The 19,623-nt window shown below is 31.3% G+C and overlaps 1 protein-coding gene across 3 annotated transcripts; it reads right to left on the bottom strand.

Moving 5' to 3' along the window:
• Positions 1 to 2,044: 2,044 nt before the first annotated feature.
• Positions 2,045 to 15,034, bottom strand: LOC126735335 (acidic mammalian chitinase-like). 3 transcript variants are annotated; one of them, XM_050439291.1, is made up of 8 exons: positions 14,771 to 15,027; positions 5,800 to 5,943; positions 5,537 to 5,748; positions 3,764 to 3,891; positions 3,561 to 3,708; positions 3,322 to 3,465; positions 3,151 to 3,267; positions 2,045 to 2,200 (listed from the first exon to the last, which is right to left on the bottom strand). In XM_050439291.1, exons 1-8 carry the CDS (start codon positions 14,841 to 14,843, stop codon positions 2,066 to 2,068), a joined length of 1,101 nt encoding a protein of 366 aa, XP_050295248.1. In that variant the 5' UTR covers positions 14,844 to 15,027; the 3' UTR covers positions 2,045 to 2,065. The 3 variants fall into 3 exon arrangements, with proteins under 3 accessions (XP_050295248.1, XP_050295249.1, XP_050295247.1); XM_050439290.1 differs by lacking the exon at positions 2,045 to 2,200 and adding an exon at positions 2,231 to 2,396 and having other exon boundaries at positions 14,771 to 15,015; XM_050439292.1 differs by lacking the exon at positions 3,151 to 3,267 and having other exon boundaries at positions 14,771 to 15,034.
• Positions 15,035 to 19,623: the final 4,589 nt, after the last annotated feature.

Below are 19,623 nucleotides of genomic sequence, written 5' to 3'. Positions count from 1 at the left end.
GTCTGTAGGAAGAAATAAAAGCCCACCACAACTGCGCAGTGCAGTAAACATTATTGACAAACTTACATCACTTCAGTTCTTAATTTACTAGGGCAGCTGATAGAAGTCTTGAAATTCCGTGTTCTTGCCATAACAGAGTAACACCATCAGCAAATAGTGTGAAACATCTACTGGCTTGCTGCTGAGGCAAACCCGATCTGACTGTCAAGATAAATGATTTTAATTGAACAGATATAATCTTTTATCCAACACTTATAGTTTTCTTACGTCTTTGTAGGAAGAAATAAAAGCCTTGAAGTCTGTTTTTGTATTTATATTGACGTTTCGACAAGTTTTATTGCAATCCATGTGCCTAAACTTAAAATGTGATCCGGTTTTCTAAAATATAAGTATGGTGAGAAATTGAAGTCTCTGATACTGCCTATTAGAAATTCTTTTATCAATATTAGCAATGAATCGAAGGACCTTCTTTTGCAAAAGAATATGAAATAAACAAAGAGATATATACTATTCTGGCAAATGCTCCACTAAGCTGCTTTCCAGAAACCTACACAACTCAGAGGTCTGCACAAAATTAGCCTCCAAACAGATATATCGTCCAGATTACCAACAAATCCAACACAAGTTGTGCCTTTCTTGCATTAAATACCAATTTATTTACATCACACAAGTTATTAGTTTACTAGGGCAGCTGATATAGAAGTTTTAGAATTCCATGTTCAAGCCATTTGTCCCTGAGGAACATCCGATCTGACTGCATTTTAATTGACAAGACACAATCTTCTCAGTCTGCTTTTACAGCTAGGATAGCAACCAATGAAGAGCAACACCACGAGTTCAATAATATTCAAGATTCGCAAGCAATATTATGTGATCAACAGAGTCAAAGGCTTTTGACAGGTCAAGTATTCTTCCTCCAGAAAAGTATAAACATCATCATAGGCTCCCCCTCTTGATTGCCAAATTGACATGGAGTTATTGTCTTAATGTAATGGAGGTAATTCCATATTATTTAACGGGGCGTTCAATTATATTTGAAAAAATTGACTAGAGTGAAATTGGATGATAACTATAAAGGTTTGTAACGCTCACCACCCTTAGATAAGGGTATTACCACAGCTGACTTTAGACATAGTGGAAATATGCTTCCAAAACATCCTTAGTGAAGAAATGCCATTCTCGCCATAAGATTTTTTATTCTTCATTAAAGAATAACAAAGCTTCTGGTACCGATGCAATGGAAAAAGCCCATTGTGGCAGGTATCATGGTATATTATTGTCTCCATCGTTGGTAATATATTACTAAATCGTCTATTGCCATTAGCAGAACAAGTGCCTGTTCTAGATAGCCTAGGACAACCTCCAACGGATGTCCAGTATTTGTCTAAACTAAGTCGAAATGTCCTTGTATTTATAATGGACAGCCTGGGGATAGTAATTTTTGGGCAATCCAATGAACTTTAAAGTAACATTGTTCAATGAAATTTCATTGACCTTCCAAAAAAATGCTTTGCAAAACATAATTAGTTCACTTGAGTCTAGTCGACAATTTTATTTAGGGATCCTATGGCGGTCGCTTCTTTTGTGACATTTGTATCATACTATGGACATACATTGGATTTTCTGAAGAAATTAAACTGATGTCATTTGGAGCTTGTACGTATCTAAGAAGAGGAAACCTTTGGATGTGCATAGGAGACATTTCTGCTATCTCGGATGCAGTTTCAGCCCAACTGTTTTGGCACTGCGGACATGATATCCTGGCAAATTGAGGAGGAATGCATAGAGCAAAATTAACCACTCTATATGGCCTTTGAATAGATTTTGTCAAGGCCTTTGGTTCAGTCAACGGAACAACTCTTTGGCAAATCTTAACACTATTTTCTCTTTATTCTATTAAAAAAAATTAAGGAGATCATCAGGAGATCAGGCACGTGTTTTCTTGAACAGCCCAAGGAGGTATCTACCATAAAAAAATGATACTTCCAACATATCGTTTTTATTAAGGAACTTTCATGAGAAATATTTGTTTAAAAAAAAGTCATTTAACAGTATAGAACTCGATCTATTTATTCCTATATACCTTATTTATAGTGTGAAGTAGTACTTGCTTCTCATAGGAATATTCACCGTATATATCATCACAGCCTAAGTGCCATAAAAACACTCCTTGCATGCCATTTTCAACGGCGTACCTTGTCTGAAACAAAAGACGAATAAAATTTAAACATTTTTCTAAAATATTTTTTTATTATTAATTATCACACATTATTAATTGCATCATTAATTGTTAACAGCAAAGGTTGTTTATTTTTTGAATATTCTCCGGTTATGTCGTCTCCGCCGAGTTGCCACACGAATACGCCTTGAACGTTTTGGTCTATCGCCCATTTCACCTAAAGAAGAAGAAATTTGAGAATTTAGTAGGAGTTTATGGTATTTTAATTAATATATCAGCATCCATGGGGTAGGATTAAATTTGGAAGGTGATTGCGGAAAACCTATGGGTCCTTTTTTTATAATTCCAACTGGTTTTATATATACTTGTCATGCTAATTAAAATGAGGCCAGCAGCAAAAACATAGTTTCTGAAATATTGAAAATTTTGAGGCCAGGTTTTGGTTTAAAAAAATCGTCAAAGAAGGAGTGTAATTTCTGTAATTTCTAAGTGTAAGTTCTCTCAGTTAACTCCCATCATAATAAGGAGGGTTTTTATGACATATGGAGTGTAGTTTGATCAATTTCGAGTAAATATAATTTTTGCTGAAAAAATTATATTTATATAAAAATAAAACTATGAGTTTTTTCCTTCTCGTCCTTTGGAATTTAATGAGAGCATCCACAAGTTTGTATCTCTTATAGTTTTCGAGATCTGGCATTTTTAGAGACTAGTTTTAGGGTGGAAAATGACAAATTTGGGAATTTTCAAAGTGCTGTAATTCCTAATTTCGAAAAAAAATCTATACCTGAAAATTAGAAAATCATCTCGTCGTTTTTACCTTAATATCCTTTAAATAAATAAACATATTAACCATCTTCATTTGGCAAACCATTTGCCGAATACCCTAAGAGAATGCATACGTAAGATAGGTTTTTACAATTTTTTTATGAACTATTTGGATAAATATATAAGTGCCTCTCCTAATTTACCTTTATAGCGATAGACCGTTCATTCTCATAAGCCAACCAAGTGGTGTTCGAGTACTTATAAGGACTCTTTTGCTCATCGTTCCACTCGGTAGTAAAATTCTGGTAGTTTTTCAAAATCTAAAACATGTGATTTTAAATTATGAAGTTTTCTGTGTAGTAAGTTAAACTTACTTGGTAGTAGGTAGGAGCCAAAGGACTGCCTCCTCCCAAACTAGGAGCGTGGACTCCATGGTTCGTAGGATCTGCCAAGGTGAAAGTTCTCCCATAAAATGGCAGACCGACTGCCAATTTTTCCTTGGGAGCACCAGCTTCAACCTAAACATGGAATTACTTTAATAATAATCCAAATATAGGATAGTTATTTTGCACTAAAGGTTAGTTAGTTGTTAACGTTGTGTTATATTGCATACCCAATTTTTAATGGAGGCTTCAATGTTCAAATATTCCCTTTCATATGCGCTATCCAAAGAAGACGGATATAATGGAGAATTTTGGCCAGTGGTATTGCTCCAGGATCCGAAATAATCGTACGTCATAATATTTATTACGTCCAAATATCTGGAAAAGAAATGATTAAATAATTTTCGAGGTTTTCATATAAGAAAGAACTTACTTGACTACTTCTGGAATATCATATCCACTGTTCTTGTAGACTGGAATTGCTCTGACTGCAGCAGTTACTTGGTAGTTATATTTTTTGAATTCTGTATAAGTTTCGTTTAGGAGAGCTGTAAAATTTACCTAAAAAATATACATTACACATCCAGTATGTTCAACTACTCATTGTTTCTCATCAATAACGTTCATACAACAACTTTAGAAAACTTAATGGAGTATAATTTTCTCTTGCGATCCCTTTTAGGGGATGAATTGGGGGACTTGACAACCTTTACCAATTGCCCAAATACCAAAGAGTTGGCAATGGGATGGAAGCGTTGTAGTTTTAGCTACATATTTAATAAATATCTAAAAAAATTGTAGTCAAATAATGTGAGCATCTTAGGAAAATGTTTTCACAGCGAAGCCAACATCTTAATCCCTCTAGTGCATTTCTAAGACGTTCTAGAACCTATTAAATTTAAGAAATATTATAACGTGCGATTTCCAGTTTTTAGATGGTGATTTCCCTGGACGCCTCTGGCAACAGCCATGACGTAATTTTTTGTGTCCTAAATACATTCGTTGGATGTTTTCGGTGTATATTTTGAGACATATTCGAAGAATTTAGAAAAAAATCACTGTTTTTAATCTTTGTGGAACGTATGAGTCAACATTTCTTAATAATATATCATAATGAAAACATCTCCCGTAAAGCCAATCAATGTTATTAAAGAGATATTACTGGTACATTCCAAGGATCTTGTATTATTTGTCTCTCAACTGAAACAATGCTAACATCTCTAGAAAGTTCTTGGATGCCTTGGGCAGGCATCATTTAATGTTCGATAACTAAAACACATCCCGAGAGTACATTCCTCGGATGTTTTGGGGTCAAATTTAAGACATTTATACATAGACAGCGACATCTTGGGACGCACGTGGAAGCTTAGCGAATATTAGGGAACAATGGTCTACCTAATATATATGGAGCCCTCGCCGCTAGGAGGCCAGTCTGAATATTGGAGCGGCTTTTAAATTGAAATAAATAATAAGAAATAAATACAGTGTTTTAAAAGTATTAGATAAGTCATTGTGTTTAGTGTGTACGCATATATTAAATCAGTTTGTGTATCAGGTGTTTTAATCCACACCTAAAAAAATTGTAAAAACCCTACAAAACGATAAAGCGAATATTCAATGATTCGCATATTTTAGTGAACATTGTTTCTCAGCTGGTTTTTCAAAAAAATGTTTAATAAAATTAAGAATTCATCGATCGTTCTTCCATTTAGGTTCAAAGGCTCGAGATATGGTACAGCCAGAGGTCTTTTGTGTTTTTATTCGGACAATGCAAACTAAGAGATCCCAGTTTTCCCGCGGTGATCCCCTGCATAAGCAATTTTGGCATTTAGTAATATCCATGAAATAATATTCGATGTCTTAAAGATATCTCTTGAGTATATGCCCGTATGTTTCAGAATGCGTTTAAGACACTAATTTATTTTAAATATAAGATATTCTTAGAACTCTGCGAACTTAATTAAGGATTGTTAAATAAAATTTTTGGCAACTTTGAATAACAACTAACATATTTTTTCATAGTAATCGAGTTGAAACTGAATTTTTAAAATTTCCATGCAACTCCCAAAGAATACGATAGTAAGTAAGGTGTACGAGCTTTACTTTACTCCTATGTTTTAGACTATCCATAAATCCATAATAATATGATATAGAAGTACTGGATCAACTATGAATACTCTGGTAACTTGTGAAACAAAATCCTTACCTTATCCTTGTCTTGAGGAAATTCCCAATCAAAATCAATTCCGTCATACTGATACTGTTGCACCAACTCTAACGCGTTATCGACAAACGTTTTCCTTAAATTTTTATCGGCCACCACTTTGGAAAAACTACCGTTGTTGTCCGCCACGAAACTGAACAGCAATTTGAGATCTGGATTTGACGACTTTAGGCTCAAAAGATCATTGGCATATCCTAAAATTTGTGATTATTTTGTGTATCTTATAATTTTTGAGACACTGTTACCTTTTTGGGCGTTTTGCACAGTCAAAGAACCATCCTCGTTGGCGGTCACAAAAGCATAATACAAATGGGTAAGTAAGCTCGCGTTTAAGTTGTCGCATTTTAGGACTATGGAGGCTCCGGACCAGTAGTAACCTCCGATATATTCTGAAAGTAGAATAAATATAGTATAAAAGATTTATTGTATTTCTTAGGAGCTTTCCTTATTAAATTAAATGTCAATGGCTGTTCTATATGAAAAACAAAATGTGATCTTTTGTGCTGTTTTATCTAAATTCCAGACAATGCAACAAATACACAAATACAATAAAATTATATAATAAAATGAAAATAAAATTAAACTTACTTAACACAAAGTAAAACATGACATATGTACAAAGAAAATCACAAATGACATGCTGGGGGTGGAGTAGAACCTTGAAGCCTGGTATGTTTAAAAAAAATAAGTCCAATTCCTCCCTATTACCTTACAGCATATATGAGTTAACTCTTAGTCAATTAATATACTCCAAGAAATTCAGTATCAGATATTTTAGGAAAATGATTCTCATTTCGAAGTACGTTCTGTACTGTAAAAAAAATTAATAATGAGGTCACTACTTAAATCACTTTATTTCTGTTTTGAGGGCTTTAGAAGCTCCACAACTTGCTTGGAACAGCCTGAGAAAATTACTTCCTAATGACATTGACTGTTCGTTAATTTTTTCAATTTTTGCAGACACTTTAAGGCCCTAAAAGTGACGGTTGAAATGAAACCCCCCTTTACCAATTCTGATGCAACGTATAAAAATTTTTAGCCACCTGATCATTAGCAAAAACGGTAAATTCTCCAGAGGTGTTTCAATCTCCAGAGACGATCATCCGTCATATTACAATAGCGACTATTTAAGAGATTAGGATTAATATTGGAAACATGCTGGAATCATACTAGGGACACTTCAGAATATTCCATACTCTATGGTTTTAGTTTATGGCTTTTTTAGTGTTTCTGATATGCTTGTGAAATATTTTGAAGATGTTATAGGCAGGCTTTAAAGTAATATTTTATACAAAGTATATAATATGGAATTTTAAATAATTTTAAATATACTTAGAAATAAAACTACATACAAGCATAAAACTTAGAGAGGCTCCTATATATATCCTTATAATATATTTTACTTACTTAAATATTGTCAGTATATTTGTTTAAGTTGTAATATTCACACTATCGGACAAAAGTTAAGCACTTGTCATAATTAATTTAAACGATACATTTTATTAACGCAAAAATAACTTTTTTATTTTTTCCAAAACAAGGAGTCTATTTCAGAAGTATATTCTATTCAAAATTTAATTTTATCGATGCACTTTTCTAACTTTTAACTTAAAAGTAATCTATTTTGTGTTTTTAAATGAAATAAAATTGTGACTTGATAAAAAATAAATATATTTTTAAATTTGAATATTTAGTTAAAATTTTATAGAATATAATGTTTAAAATATCACAAGAAAAGCAAAAAAAAGTAAATGAAGGAAAAATATATATATTGTTACTGTTTCTTGAATTTAGATGCTTTTAGTGGTTAAAAACTGATTAAAAAATAAGTAGAGTGATATAAAGTAGCTTAAAATAAAAAAAAACGATTAAAAAAATTGAATTAAAGAAAAATCAATTTCCTATTTTTTAATATTTTTTATAATTTTATAGGTATTTTATACGATTGTATTAGATATATTCATTTATTTTAACTCCATATTTCTAATGTCAGACATGTGATGTAGACAGGCAATGAGCGTTTATGCGATGTCGTAGCTCTTGCTCAGTATCAACTTCGTTTACATACACCATTGATTTCATATGACCCCACAAATAAAAGTCTAATGGATTAACGTTAGGCGAGCGAGGGGGCCACCCAACTGGACCATCACGGCCTATCCGTCGTGAAACACACGATCTAAATGTTGTCTCACTAGTCGTGAAAAATGTGGTGGAGCACAATCATGAAGAAACCACATGTTCTGCCTAACGTTGAGATTCACATTTTCAAGGAGCACTGCTAAATTGTTGCGCAACAATTCTAAATACCGAGCACCAGTCAAACGATTTTCCAGAATAAAAAGTCCGATGAGCATCCCGTTCAGAATTCTAGCCCATACATTTACAGAAAAACGTTGTTGAAAGTATGTTCTCCGTGTAATATGCGGTTTTTCCAAAGCCCAGTAATGAGTGTTATGAAAGTTGAAAATTCCATTGCGCGTAAAATTTGCCTTATCCGTAACTAAATTGTTCATGGTAAAGTTTGGGCTTAACTGCTGATGATGTAACAACCACTCACAAAAGTGTACTCGAAGCGGCAAATCTCTTGGAAGTAGTGCTTGTACCCTCTGCACATGAAACGGGTACAGCAACTCGTGCCTTAAAATTTGCCAACTTGTAGATTGTGATATTCCAAATCGCGCTACAATTGTCCTAGTGCTAATTCCAGGTTGTTCTTCGATAACTTCTAAAATATCCTCCTCCAGATTTAGAATGTGTCTAGGTCTAATAGCTCCTCTATCTTGTCCAGGCCGCGGCCGCAAATTGCCAGTTTCTCTACCCCGCTGAATAACACGTAAGAAAGCCCCACATCTCGGGTGATATCTTCGGGGAAATCTTTGGGCATACAGATCAGCTGCTGCCACTGCATTCTGATGCGTTTCTCCGTAAATCAAAACCATGTCGACAAGTTTTTCGTTTGTAAAAATGTGCGCCATTACATTTGACGTTTCCCAAGTTTATGCGCATAGGTTGAAAATCACCCTGTATTGTTTAGGTAAAAATTCAAATAATGTCTATTCAGAGACGTTTTATGACAGATCTTTCATATCCCACGAATAATTCACAGAATATTGCTCGGATGTTCTAAACCTTATAAATCTATTTCTAAATTCTTCTAATCTATTTTATTAAATTATGATTAATGACTCATTTATGGTGGGTTATTCACTGTTAATTGGTAGAAAATTAACTAAAAAATGTTTAGCAACTACTACTTATCAAAAAGAAGTCAATATGTTCGTTTTGGGGGTGTTAGGCCCTGGAGTCTCCTGGCCCCCAGGAGTTTGCTGATGACACATGGTGTGATGACAACTGATTCATTAAGAAAATCAAAATATAATCCTCAGATAATACAGCAATATTTATTAACAATATTTCCATATATACTGCGTTTTATTTGATTAAATCAATAAATTATCATAAACTATGTAAATTATTTAACGTGGTACTTACTCAATGGTATTATATGATTCCCTTTAATCATTTTAAGTTACACATTCTCAATTTAACGAATAAACTAAACTTGCTATTTTAATAATTATAACAAAAGGGTTCCTATTTATAAAAACATTAATTACCAAGCAATCCACGTGCCCAAATTACTTTTATTTAAAATATTAATTATTACGAATATTATTAATTAGTTTTGTTTTATTATTATCATTTGCGTATACTTGTGTAAAAAGTAAATCATTAATTTGGATATAAAATTTCCGTTCAAACAATTTGCAATTTAATTAAATGTCCAATAAAGGGAAAATTATTTTAATATGTTATTCCCCACGTATGTGTGTGTTTACCATGTTGGATTTAAAATTATGTTATGGAATATTATAATATTAAAGGGTCAACTGTAAATTGAAAATTACAGGGAGACTTAATGAAAGCCGAACAAGCATTAAAAAATGTAGTAATGCGAGGTTATAATATTTAAAGCCTGATAATAAAGATATAGTGATTTATTGTCAAAAAAGCGCACAAACCAATATTTGTTACATTGGCCAAATAGGCGAATCGAAGATAAGGTTTAGAATTATCATCCAATTGCACTTCTTCCCAAGGTACCCAAGATTATTGAAAGTTTGGTTGAAAAAGGCTTCTTTCTCTTCTATTTAAATATAAAATACTTACTTTCCATTAATTTGGATTCTTGAGTAACAAATGCAGCAACAGTACTATGTTTTCCCTTTTCGGTACAGGATAGTTCAGGTTCAGAGAAACACCTCTCGAATGGTTTAAGTCATAACTTAATAATAGTAGTCAGCTTGTAGGGGTTGATATGACGAAATCTTCTTGTAAGCCGATAGAATCTAGTATTGTCTACCTTAAGGGTCAGTTTTAGCTTCTATGTTTATACTCTTTATAAATACCATCGCTAGTGCAGATGATACAAATTTTCCTTAGAGCAACCCTGATATGAACTGCAGAAAACCGTTTCAAATGACCTATAAGTTATTATTGTCACCAGTAAATTTTGGTACGACTTAAACCTTCTGTGCCTTAATGTTTTTAAAACTAAAGTCTTGCACAAAAATATGTTACAACCTTTTGTACTACATAACATCAGTTTAGCCGTCGTTGATTTTATTCCGTTTTTGGCACTTATTTTAGACAAGTTCTTTAAATCGAACTCGCACTTATTCAAAAATTTAAGCTCTACGTGTTCTGCATTCAGATCGATTTCCAGGGAATTAAATTTACGATAGTAGCTATATCTAGGTCAGTCTATTACGCCCTTTTTAAACCGTATCTTCGATACGCTATCCATTTTGGGGTACATGTTGTGCGAGTCAATTTGAGAGTATTTTTAAATTACAAAGAGAGCTATTCGTTATTCACTGAAACTAAGTAGTAGGACTCTAGGAAGTAGGATAATAGGACAAGAATTAAAAAAAATTTAAATAACTCTTTCCTCATTAAAGAGCTTTGCTTAATTCGCAAGCATTTGTGAGCAATTCCAGAAAGGTCATTTTACAATAGCCCTCTTAGAAACGGTGAGCATGATCCTTATTTTCCAACCCCACAGTCAAAGGTCAGAATCATTTAAAAGCTCTATAATGCAAAAAAAGCACGAAAAGATTTTAAATAGCAATCATCTGCCATTTAAAATTAAGTCCTGCATTTCGTAAAGCTTTGAAGCCACACTTGCTGGAGAGAGCATTATATGCAGTAAACCACTTTTTTGTTTAATAATTTTATTGAACGATATAAATATTTGACTTTCCAATTCGTACTACGACTATGTACTATAAGTATTTTTTGTATTTTATTGTAGAAAAATTTATAGTACGTATTTATGGGTATTCTGTATTGTGTTTTTTCTTTGTTTTTTTTATACTAGTTTTATACTTCTCTCTTTTTTATTTTACTAGGTTTATCTACAAAATTTAAAAAAACGTGTTTTCAACAAAGCAAATTATTTATTTTTTTACATTTATTTATTTATAAAAAAATATATTTTTTTTCTTTATGAGACATGACAATCTATTTCAACTCCAAAAAATATGGGCAATAAAAAGTAATAAATTTATTATTTTATTCATAAAAAAAAACTAATCATAAATCCATAAATCATGGAAAATCTTAATGAAATTATACTTGTCATATTAAAAAAAAAACAATTGTGCAATTTAATTAAATGCCAATAGAGGGGAAAATTGTTTTAATATGTTATTCCCCACATACGTGTGCGTTCACCATGTTGGATTTTAAATTATGTTATGGAATCATTAAAAATGACTGCAATGCGAGGTTGCTATTTATATTCTAAGCTTAATAATGAAGAAACAGTGATAAAACTTAATGCGGCAAAATTTTGAAAAACGCTATTATAAGAAAATCTAATAAAATCAGATTTAAATTAATAAAACCCGAATTGAAAAAAAAAATACGAAAATGGCAATCACATCCGGTCAATCGGTGTCAATTGAGTTTAAAAAAAACATTTTGGACTAAAAACAGAGCAAGAATAATATTCGAAAACTTCCTTAGATGAAAAGAGAAAAAAACTGTCATTTTTTGCCATTAAAAGTCCAACAAAATATAGATATTTTAGTTATGAATATACCTTATATGAATAAAGCTTTTCAGGTTTTTAGTAATTTTGTCTGGAAATAATTTGATCATGCAAGTACAGATCATATTCATTTTATTCATAACCTAGAAACTGTCATTTAAGTTTACTAACTAATGAAAATTGCTCAACCTATCTGAGGTAATGCGTCTTACAATATCTGACTTAATGTGTGATTTTTTATTAATATTAATACAAAAACTACCCAAAAATTCCCAAGTGATCAGAAACTCCCCAGTCAAATACATCAGATTTATACATTTGACTATTTAAATTGGTTATTTAATTATCTAGGCAAGCATTTTAGGCAAGCACGTATATTACATTTTATAGTATACTGCAATTTGTAAGAATGTACCAGATCAAGAAAATCCGTAGCTTTTTTGTCCCTTAATTTTTATATTAAAATCCCTATTTATAATTATTGTTTTTTCTTTTCTAATAAAATATCCCACTGCTGAACGATATACGGAAACAACAACCATATTTCTACCACATCTGTATCTGTGCTAATATATTTGGGTCCAAGGCCAGGGTGAAATTAATAAGAGAGCTGTTGAATATGTATATTAATGGTATTTATATTTCTGTTGTTGAGATTGCAAAAAACTTGGGTATTTGGTTGGATACTGACTTAAGATTTAAAACACATGTAATAAAAAGTACTCAGAAACCGCACCATTCATTAATACTTTTATACGCTAATAAACATATTTTGAGCAATCAACCTGGTCTCGGAAAAGTCTCTGTCAATTTTTGGTACTATCCCATTTCAACTACTGCGACTTTATATAAGAATTGGGTTGGCTCAAAATGCGTAGGAAATTTCACATAAGTAATTTTCTTCATAAACTTTTTAATGACAATATCTGTTGTGTTCAAACAAAAAATTATTTTAAGAAGCATTGCACACATACGAAGCCTTCGTATCATGAATTATTATACGGAGAGCTGGCTACGTAGGTCGACGGGTCACTCGGTAAACGTGAAATTTTGTTATATACAGGCTCGGTTGTTACTGACATAGCAAGGGGCAGACCGTCAGAACTCGCCCTGGACGGAATAAGTGAGGGTAGGGGGTTAAACATGTAATTTTTATATGAAAATTTATTGATTAGGTACAAAGCTGACAATTTGCACTAGTATAGGAGACGATATTAGAAAATAGGAAAAAAATTGTCAGAAGTCTACGCGGAAGATAAAGGTTCGTCAGAAGTCGGTAATGTTGCAAAAATTTTCGCAACAATTTTGTCACTTGGTACACTTCTGACATTTTGCATACTTATTTTATGATTCAAATTGAAATTAGCTGCAAGTCGTCAGAAGTCCAGCTGGAAGAATAACGGAGATATTATTAATAATATGAGCGTCGGCCCTTCACTCCCACCTTTATAATATCTCGTATTTTAATTTTTTTGTCATCAGGTTCACTTCTGACAATTTGAGAACATAATTTACAATGTTTGAACATACTATTGCTCAACTGTCAGAAGTAAATTCGGAAGACATTGCTAATTATTAATAAATTAATAATTCAAAAAATGAAAAAAAAATATTTGAGGTTCTGACGGTTTGCCCCTTGCTATGTCAGTAACGACCGAGCCTGTATATATAACAAAATTTCACGTTTACCGAGTGACCCGTCGACCTACGTAGCTAGCTCTTAGACTATATTTTACTATACCACGTCACCAGACAGCTTTATTTAAAAGAAGTTTGGTTTATAATGCCATTATACAACGCATTACCTGACAGTTTTAAGTCTTTAACCTTTAGCCAATTTAGAAAAAAGTTTAAGTGGTTTATTTTGAATAAATAATAGTAATTGTAAAATGTACATATGTTCTACTAGTGCTATACATTTTTGCCGCTTCATTTTTTGTTTTTGTTCAAATTATATTCCAAATTTGGTTTTAAAAAGTAATAAATTATTGATTTTGATTTTCTCTCGAAAGTTCCGGAAATTAGTCTCTTTATATGTCTTATTTATATATGCCAGAATGGATATTATTAATTTATTTACATTGTGCTTCAGTAGTTGAGTAGAATAGGTACTGCAGCTAGAATTCGCCCCTGAATATTTACTTGATCTTAAAAAGAGTGATGCAAGATATATTTTTCAAGTATTCGATTTTTTATATTGATTTAATATTTTGGTGGTACTAGGTCAGCGTCGCTTAATTAATCGATCAAACTGAAGAGTCTTAAAATATCTTGATAAAATAATGCCCTAGATAGAGACAAATTACATAAGAAAAATAGAATTTCAAGAATTCCGGCAGTAATGCAGAAATGAAATGAGGTAGAAACAATAAAAAATATAAAAATTCAATATTTTCACTGCAGTAATGATAACTTATCTCAAGTATCATGTAATATCTTAATTGAAATATGTTTGTCGTATAAAGTTAGACAAACTACCATGTTGCCAGTGTCATCTATAATGAAATGTCACCACTGAATGGTACAGAAAGTCGGCAAGTGAAACTTTATTTTTAATCAATTTGACCTTTGCAGATTGTTCATAAGGAAAAAATCCTTATTATTCTTAAGATCTAATCTTACCCTTAATAAGTTTCACTATATTTATTCCATTTCTTTTCTTAATTTTCATGTCTACCGTATGCGAAAATACCTTTTCTACGTTTGCATTTTTATATGCAATTAATAATACTGCATTCACAATTTTTGTTATGTTTTATATTTTTTAGTTGGTCCCAAAAATCTATAGTCGATTTTTGTTGCAGAGAGTATTTTTCTTTTAAAGAAAAGTAATGTTCAATTTTTAAAATCGCCAAGATTGCCAAATAAAATTTTATTTTTGTCGTTTCGTAAAAAAGTTGCCAAAAATAAGCACTTAAAAAAATTGCCGCTATGTTAAAACCAAAACGAAAAAATTGTCTTTTTAGGGACATTGATTAGCGCCATTAATGGCAACACTAAAACTACGTAAGTGAAACAGTATTTCAAGATGATTGAGCCAGTATTAGAGAAATATATTTCGTAAAGACAAAAGTAAAAACTTATCATATATCATAGGAAATTGGAACGAAAATCAATTTTTTCTGTATTTCATAAAAGTATACATTACAAGTACTTACTCGCTTCAGTGAGGTTTATCCCAAAAAAGACCACCGCTACCATCAAACAACTAAAATGGACAACTTTAACCATTTTTACTGATCACAATTAATTTGTATCACTTGTGACCAAGTGAAGGGTAAGTATCTATTGATGATAAGATGCAAATATATACAGTTTTATATGGGAAAATCGAAAAAAACAAAAGTGAGATATGTTGTTATTCAAGCCGTCCACAAGTATGAATAAGGGGAAACACTTTTTTAAAAGTGGATTCGTTTAACGATAAGACCAATAACAATTATAACGATTTAATCAGTTTTTGTTGCTTTTAATTTGTAGATATTATAAATTATGATTTACTAAAAAAATCGCAAATTTATAACTAGTTTATTACCATTAATGCGAAACTAAAAATTACGTTATTCAAAGATGTTCATATAAAGTAAAAGTAATTAGAACTTTCTAGAAATCGAGAGTACGTTAGTACATACATTTTTTCTCTTAAAGTTAGGGAAACTTATTAGCGGACATATTATTGATATTGTCAGAATGTTTAAAAAAAAATTGCCTTTGGAGCAGTTGTTGTCAATTGTCGAATGATGATGAGAAAAAAATAATCAAAGTCACTTAATACTTTGCCTTACTGATACAATGACAATATAAAGTTTACTGTAATCTCTGCCTTATCATTTTTCAATCACTTTTAAATTTAAAAATTGTTTTTATGTAATGCACTGATTATTAATATTTATTCAATTTTAAATAGGAATCAGATATTTCTATTGTACCAGAAACCAAACTATTAAATTTCAATGAATTCGCAATAATAACTTATCATAATATGAGTTTAATTTAATAGAGCATTAAATTAAAATAACGAAAAGTTAATTGACTTATGGTAATAATTATTTCAATCTGATGCAGACAATAGCCCAATTTGTTTAAAAAAAATTATAATGAATAATCTCAAAATTAGACATTTTTTATTAAATCTCGTGGGTTTGCCATTAAAAAGATTCGAGGAACAATTTGGACACGTCAAACTTCCAGCTGTTTATGAGTTTTTTATATCATTTACGATGAATTGAACAAAGAAGGGTATAGGTTATGTAAACCGGTTGTATAAATTTTAGATTTTTTTGGAAAATAGTCTGTTTAAGGAAAAGGTTTTGAGTTTTGTTAAATTAAGGAAAATTAAGAGGTTTGATACCTAATCGGATGGTAGGGTGCAAAATGAATAATAATCCGAACTTAACTTGAACATTTCAATTGGAAATTTACAATGAGTGGAACAAAGACGGGTATACGTTTTATCGGCTAGTTGTATATTGCTCTCAAGTTCTAATGCATTTTATCTGTTGTTAACAGGAATTGCGTCTGATTTAAAGAAAACCGATTTTGTTGTGACTGAGACGACTAATAGCTCAAATAATTTAAGAAAATGTAGGGAAAATCAGACTTTGATTAAATACTGAATGTAATTTTTATTCCATAAACAATCAATGGACATACTATGTAATGAAGGCGGGTATATTTTATATAGTTCAGTTGTATATTTCTCAAAGCTACTAATACAGTCATTTTTGAGTTTGCCATTATGGAGATTTGAGGATCAGTTTGGACACGACAAACTTCCAAAGATGAGCTTTGCTGTGAACGAGTGTATATCATTTACAATGGGTGGAACAAAGAAGGGTATAGGTTATGCGTAGACCAGTTGTGTAGTGGTTATAGACATTAATGCAGTTAGTCTGTTGTTTTTTAAAGAATTTATGATTGATTTTTTTTTGGAAAATAATCTATTTAAGGGTAAATACGTATCATTTAGAGAAAAAAAATGATACCTTTAAAGTACGATAAATTGGAAAATGCTTGAAAAAACTTTGGTATTTGTATGTGGTACAAGTTTTTCATTTTTGAAAATCAAGGAAAACTTACCCAATATCCAAGAGGTTTGACACTTAAGTAGATAAGTGGGAGAGAGATGGATGATAAACCGAACATAACTTAGAAATCAGTGATTTTTAATGACACATTGATTCCACAAATCATTAATGAGCATTCCTTCAAGAAATTTGAGGGTCAGTTTGGACACGATATAACATCCAGTGGTGACTGTGTGAATTAGTTTGTATTGTTATGGTCTGGTTTTTTTAATTTGTTTCATTCACTATATTACTATATGTATCTTGTTCCATTACTTTCATTTACTATATTAGTATATATGCTATATATAGTAATAAAACCGTGATTAAATTAAAAATGTAGCCAGACTATTTAATTTACTTAAAATCAGCAAAAAATCTGTTCTCACCATTTTGCTTGGTAATAAGCAGTACTGGAAATGACTAGGCTGTCTTCGAAATAAAAATAAATGTTTATAAGGAGAAACAGGGTAATACCTTTGCTTAATGGGTGGACTATTTACAGTGATTTTATGTTGAACTGCAGAAGTGCAGCCAGTTTGTCTCCAATTTTATCAAAATAAGCAGACACTATCATTGTTACGCTGCAATTGTTTAGCAATCAATTCTTTTTCACCATGGATCTGATTAATTTGCGGATTACTATGAAATTAGAGGAGAAAAACCTCTATCCACGGCGCATGTCCGGTAATACCCATATTTTTCCAAAAATCAACTCACAGCACAATTTCATGACTCAATTTAGGAACTACATTATATTCAAATAACTTGAAAATATTTCTTATTTTATATCTGATATCATACAAATCGAGTCAGCGTTATCATTTGAAGCTACTGTATATGTTGTATTCCTATTTTTGTACAAAGACAAACCGAAGCATTTTAAATTTTCCCAACCAACTGAACCAAAAAAAATTTTATTGGCTTCAGTCCAACAAAACAAAGAAAGTTTGTCCCATGATACTGACTTTAAGGTAAGAAAATGGATCCACCTGAGACAACAGATAATCTAAAGCATCCTGTTGCTTAAAATCACATACAGGTATACAGGTATTCGAGGATGGTCCCTCACCTAAAACTGGCTCTACAGATTCTTCGAACGATTCCTTAACTGATCTGAATACGTTTTTTTTTGTGAAACCAATTTTTTTAATTGAAAAACGTCTGAGAAATCCAGATGTACAATATTTGGTTGGTCACACTTAAAGAAACAACGAGAGGCTTTTTCCCATTAACAACGAGGGTGCTTGAAGAAGTTGCAGATTGTTGACAGCATACATCTTTATAGCTACCAAATAATTGGATTTTCTAGGAGAATGATACTTCAGATTACGCTCTAAAGAAGATCTCAAGGCTTAAAAATTCCACCTCTAATTTTCCACAAAATTTGTTAAAATCAAATGATTAACATATAGGTTAAAGAGTCGATCTTTTCTGATAAAATGGAAGATTATTTAGGTTTTATGATTTCGAACCTCAAGTTGTTAAGGCAGCAACACAAATAAATTGATTCTTCAAGATTCTGTGATTTATTGATAATCTTTTTCTATTACCGATCTGAGATATGGGTAGGTATCGATTGTTCCTTTATTAAGGCAATAAAACTATCTTAATCATTAGCATATTTAAGTATATTATTTACAATGAGCAGAACAAAGACGGCAATAGGTTTCATTGGCCAGTTGTATATTCCTCTTAAGTTCCAATGTATTTCGTTTGCGGTTTATTTTAGAATGTAGTTTATTTAAGGTAGTTGTGCATGATTTAAAGAAAGCCTATTTTGGCGGGAGTGAGACGAAATCATTTAAGAAATTATAGCGTCGAACGTCAAAGAATTTTAAATAATAAATTCTTAATAAAATTCTGATTCCCTAAATAATCCATGTCCACTCAGAGCTATTAATGCAGTTAACACAACATTAAATTAAAATAAGGAAAAGTCAATTGACTTATGTTATTAATTAATTCAATCTGATAGAGACAATAATAGCCCTATTCTCAATGACGAGAATGTATGGATAACAACGGATAATGGCCTAAATAAAGAAAAAAATATAGTGACCTTAAAATCAGAGTTTTAAATAAATTTTTTTTTGACATTTTCAATTTCGTGTTTGTGACCCAATATCTTCAATATTGCGGAGGGTTGTTGTTTGCCCACAGTAACACCTACAATTTAACTCATGTTAAAAATAACTCGACGCTCCTATTTTAATTATAACTTAAGAAACCTAGACTTAGGTAAGAGGTGTAATATATATAAAAAAAAAGAAAAATAGAAAAAAAAAATTAATTTTATACTGTTTTTTTTTTTTTAATTTCTTTTAACGGATTGTACCTGAATGTAATTTTAACTGTGTCGTGGTTTTTGTTTTTTGTTGTTTTAATTTTTGTAACTTAAAGAACATTTATTTTAATAGTGTTTTTTATGTACTTGAAATTACTTTGTTTTATCTCTGTAATTACTTGAATCCATTTCAGTGTCCTGAGGATGACTTAATATAAGTCGAAACGTCGACATTTAGGTAAACAGGTTTCTGTTTTATTTCTGAGCCCACCCAACAACCCTCCGCAATATTTTTTTGACATTTTGATAAATAATAATCAATGATCTACTAAACAACAAAGACGGGTATATATTATATAGACCAGTTGTGTATTGCCCAAAGGGACTAATGCAGTTGGTCCACTGGAAAAAATATGGACAAAACTTAATTTCTAGTCCTGTTTGAGTTTTTTCATAGTAATCATTTTATGATATTCAGATCAATAAAAAATGGAATATGATGGGAAAGTTATTAGATTTTTTTTATATATATACTACAGATTTTTAATTTAAAGAATCAAAATTAAAAGCTTATTGTAAAATTACTCAACAATAATGCAATTGATTTTGAAGTATATTTATTTATATCTGAAAAAAGTGATAACAAAACAACTGAACC

Source organism: Anthonomus grandis, chromosome 4 (assembly GCF_022605725.1).
Source record: "Anthonomus grandis grandis chromosome 4, icAntGran1.3, whole genome shotgun sequence".
Taxonomy (NCBI): Eukaryota; Metazoa; Arthropoda; class Insecta; order Coleoptera; family Curculionidae; genus Anthonomus; species Anthonomus grandis.
The sequence above is the reverse complement of the archived record's forward strand: the minus strand, read 5'-3'. Positions and strand labels throughout refer to the sequence as shown.

What these genes read in the sequence shown, in the direction of transcription:
- LOC126735335 (XM_050439291.1), bottom strand. Translation starts at nt 14,843, where the DNA reads ATGGTTAAAGTTGTCCATTTTAGTTGTTTGATGGTAGCGGTGGTCTTT. An exon ending in TGTGCAAAACGCCCAAAAAG is followed by an intron (nt 5,749 to 5,799) that starts GTAACAGTGTCT and finishes CACAAATTTTAG; the next exon opens with GATATGCCAATGATCTTTTG. An exon ending in TGGCTCCTACCTACTACCAA is followed by an intron (nt 3,268 to 3,321) that starts GTAAGTTTAACT and finishes CACATGTTTTAG; the next exon opens with ATTTTGAAAAACTACCAGAA.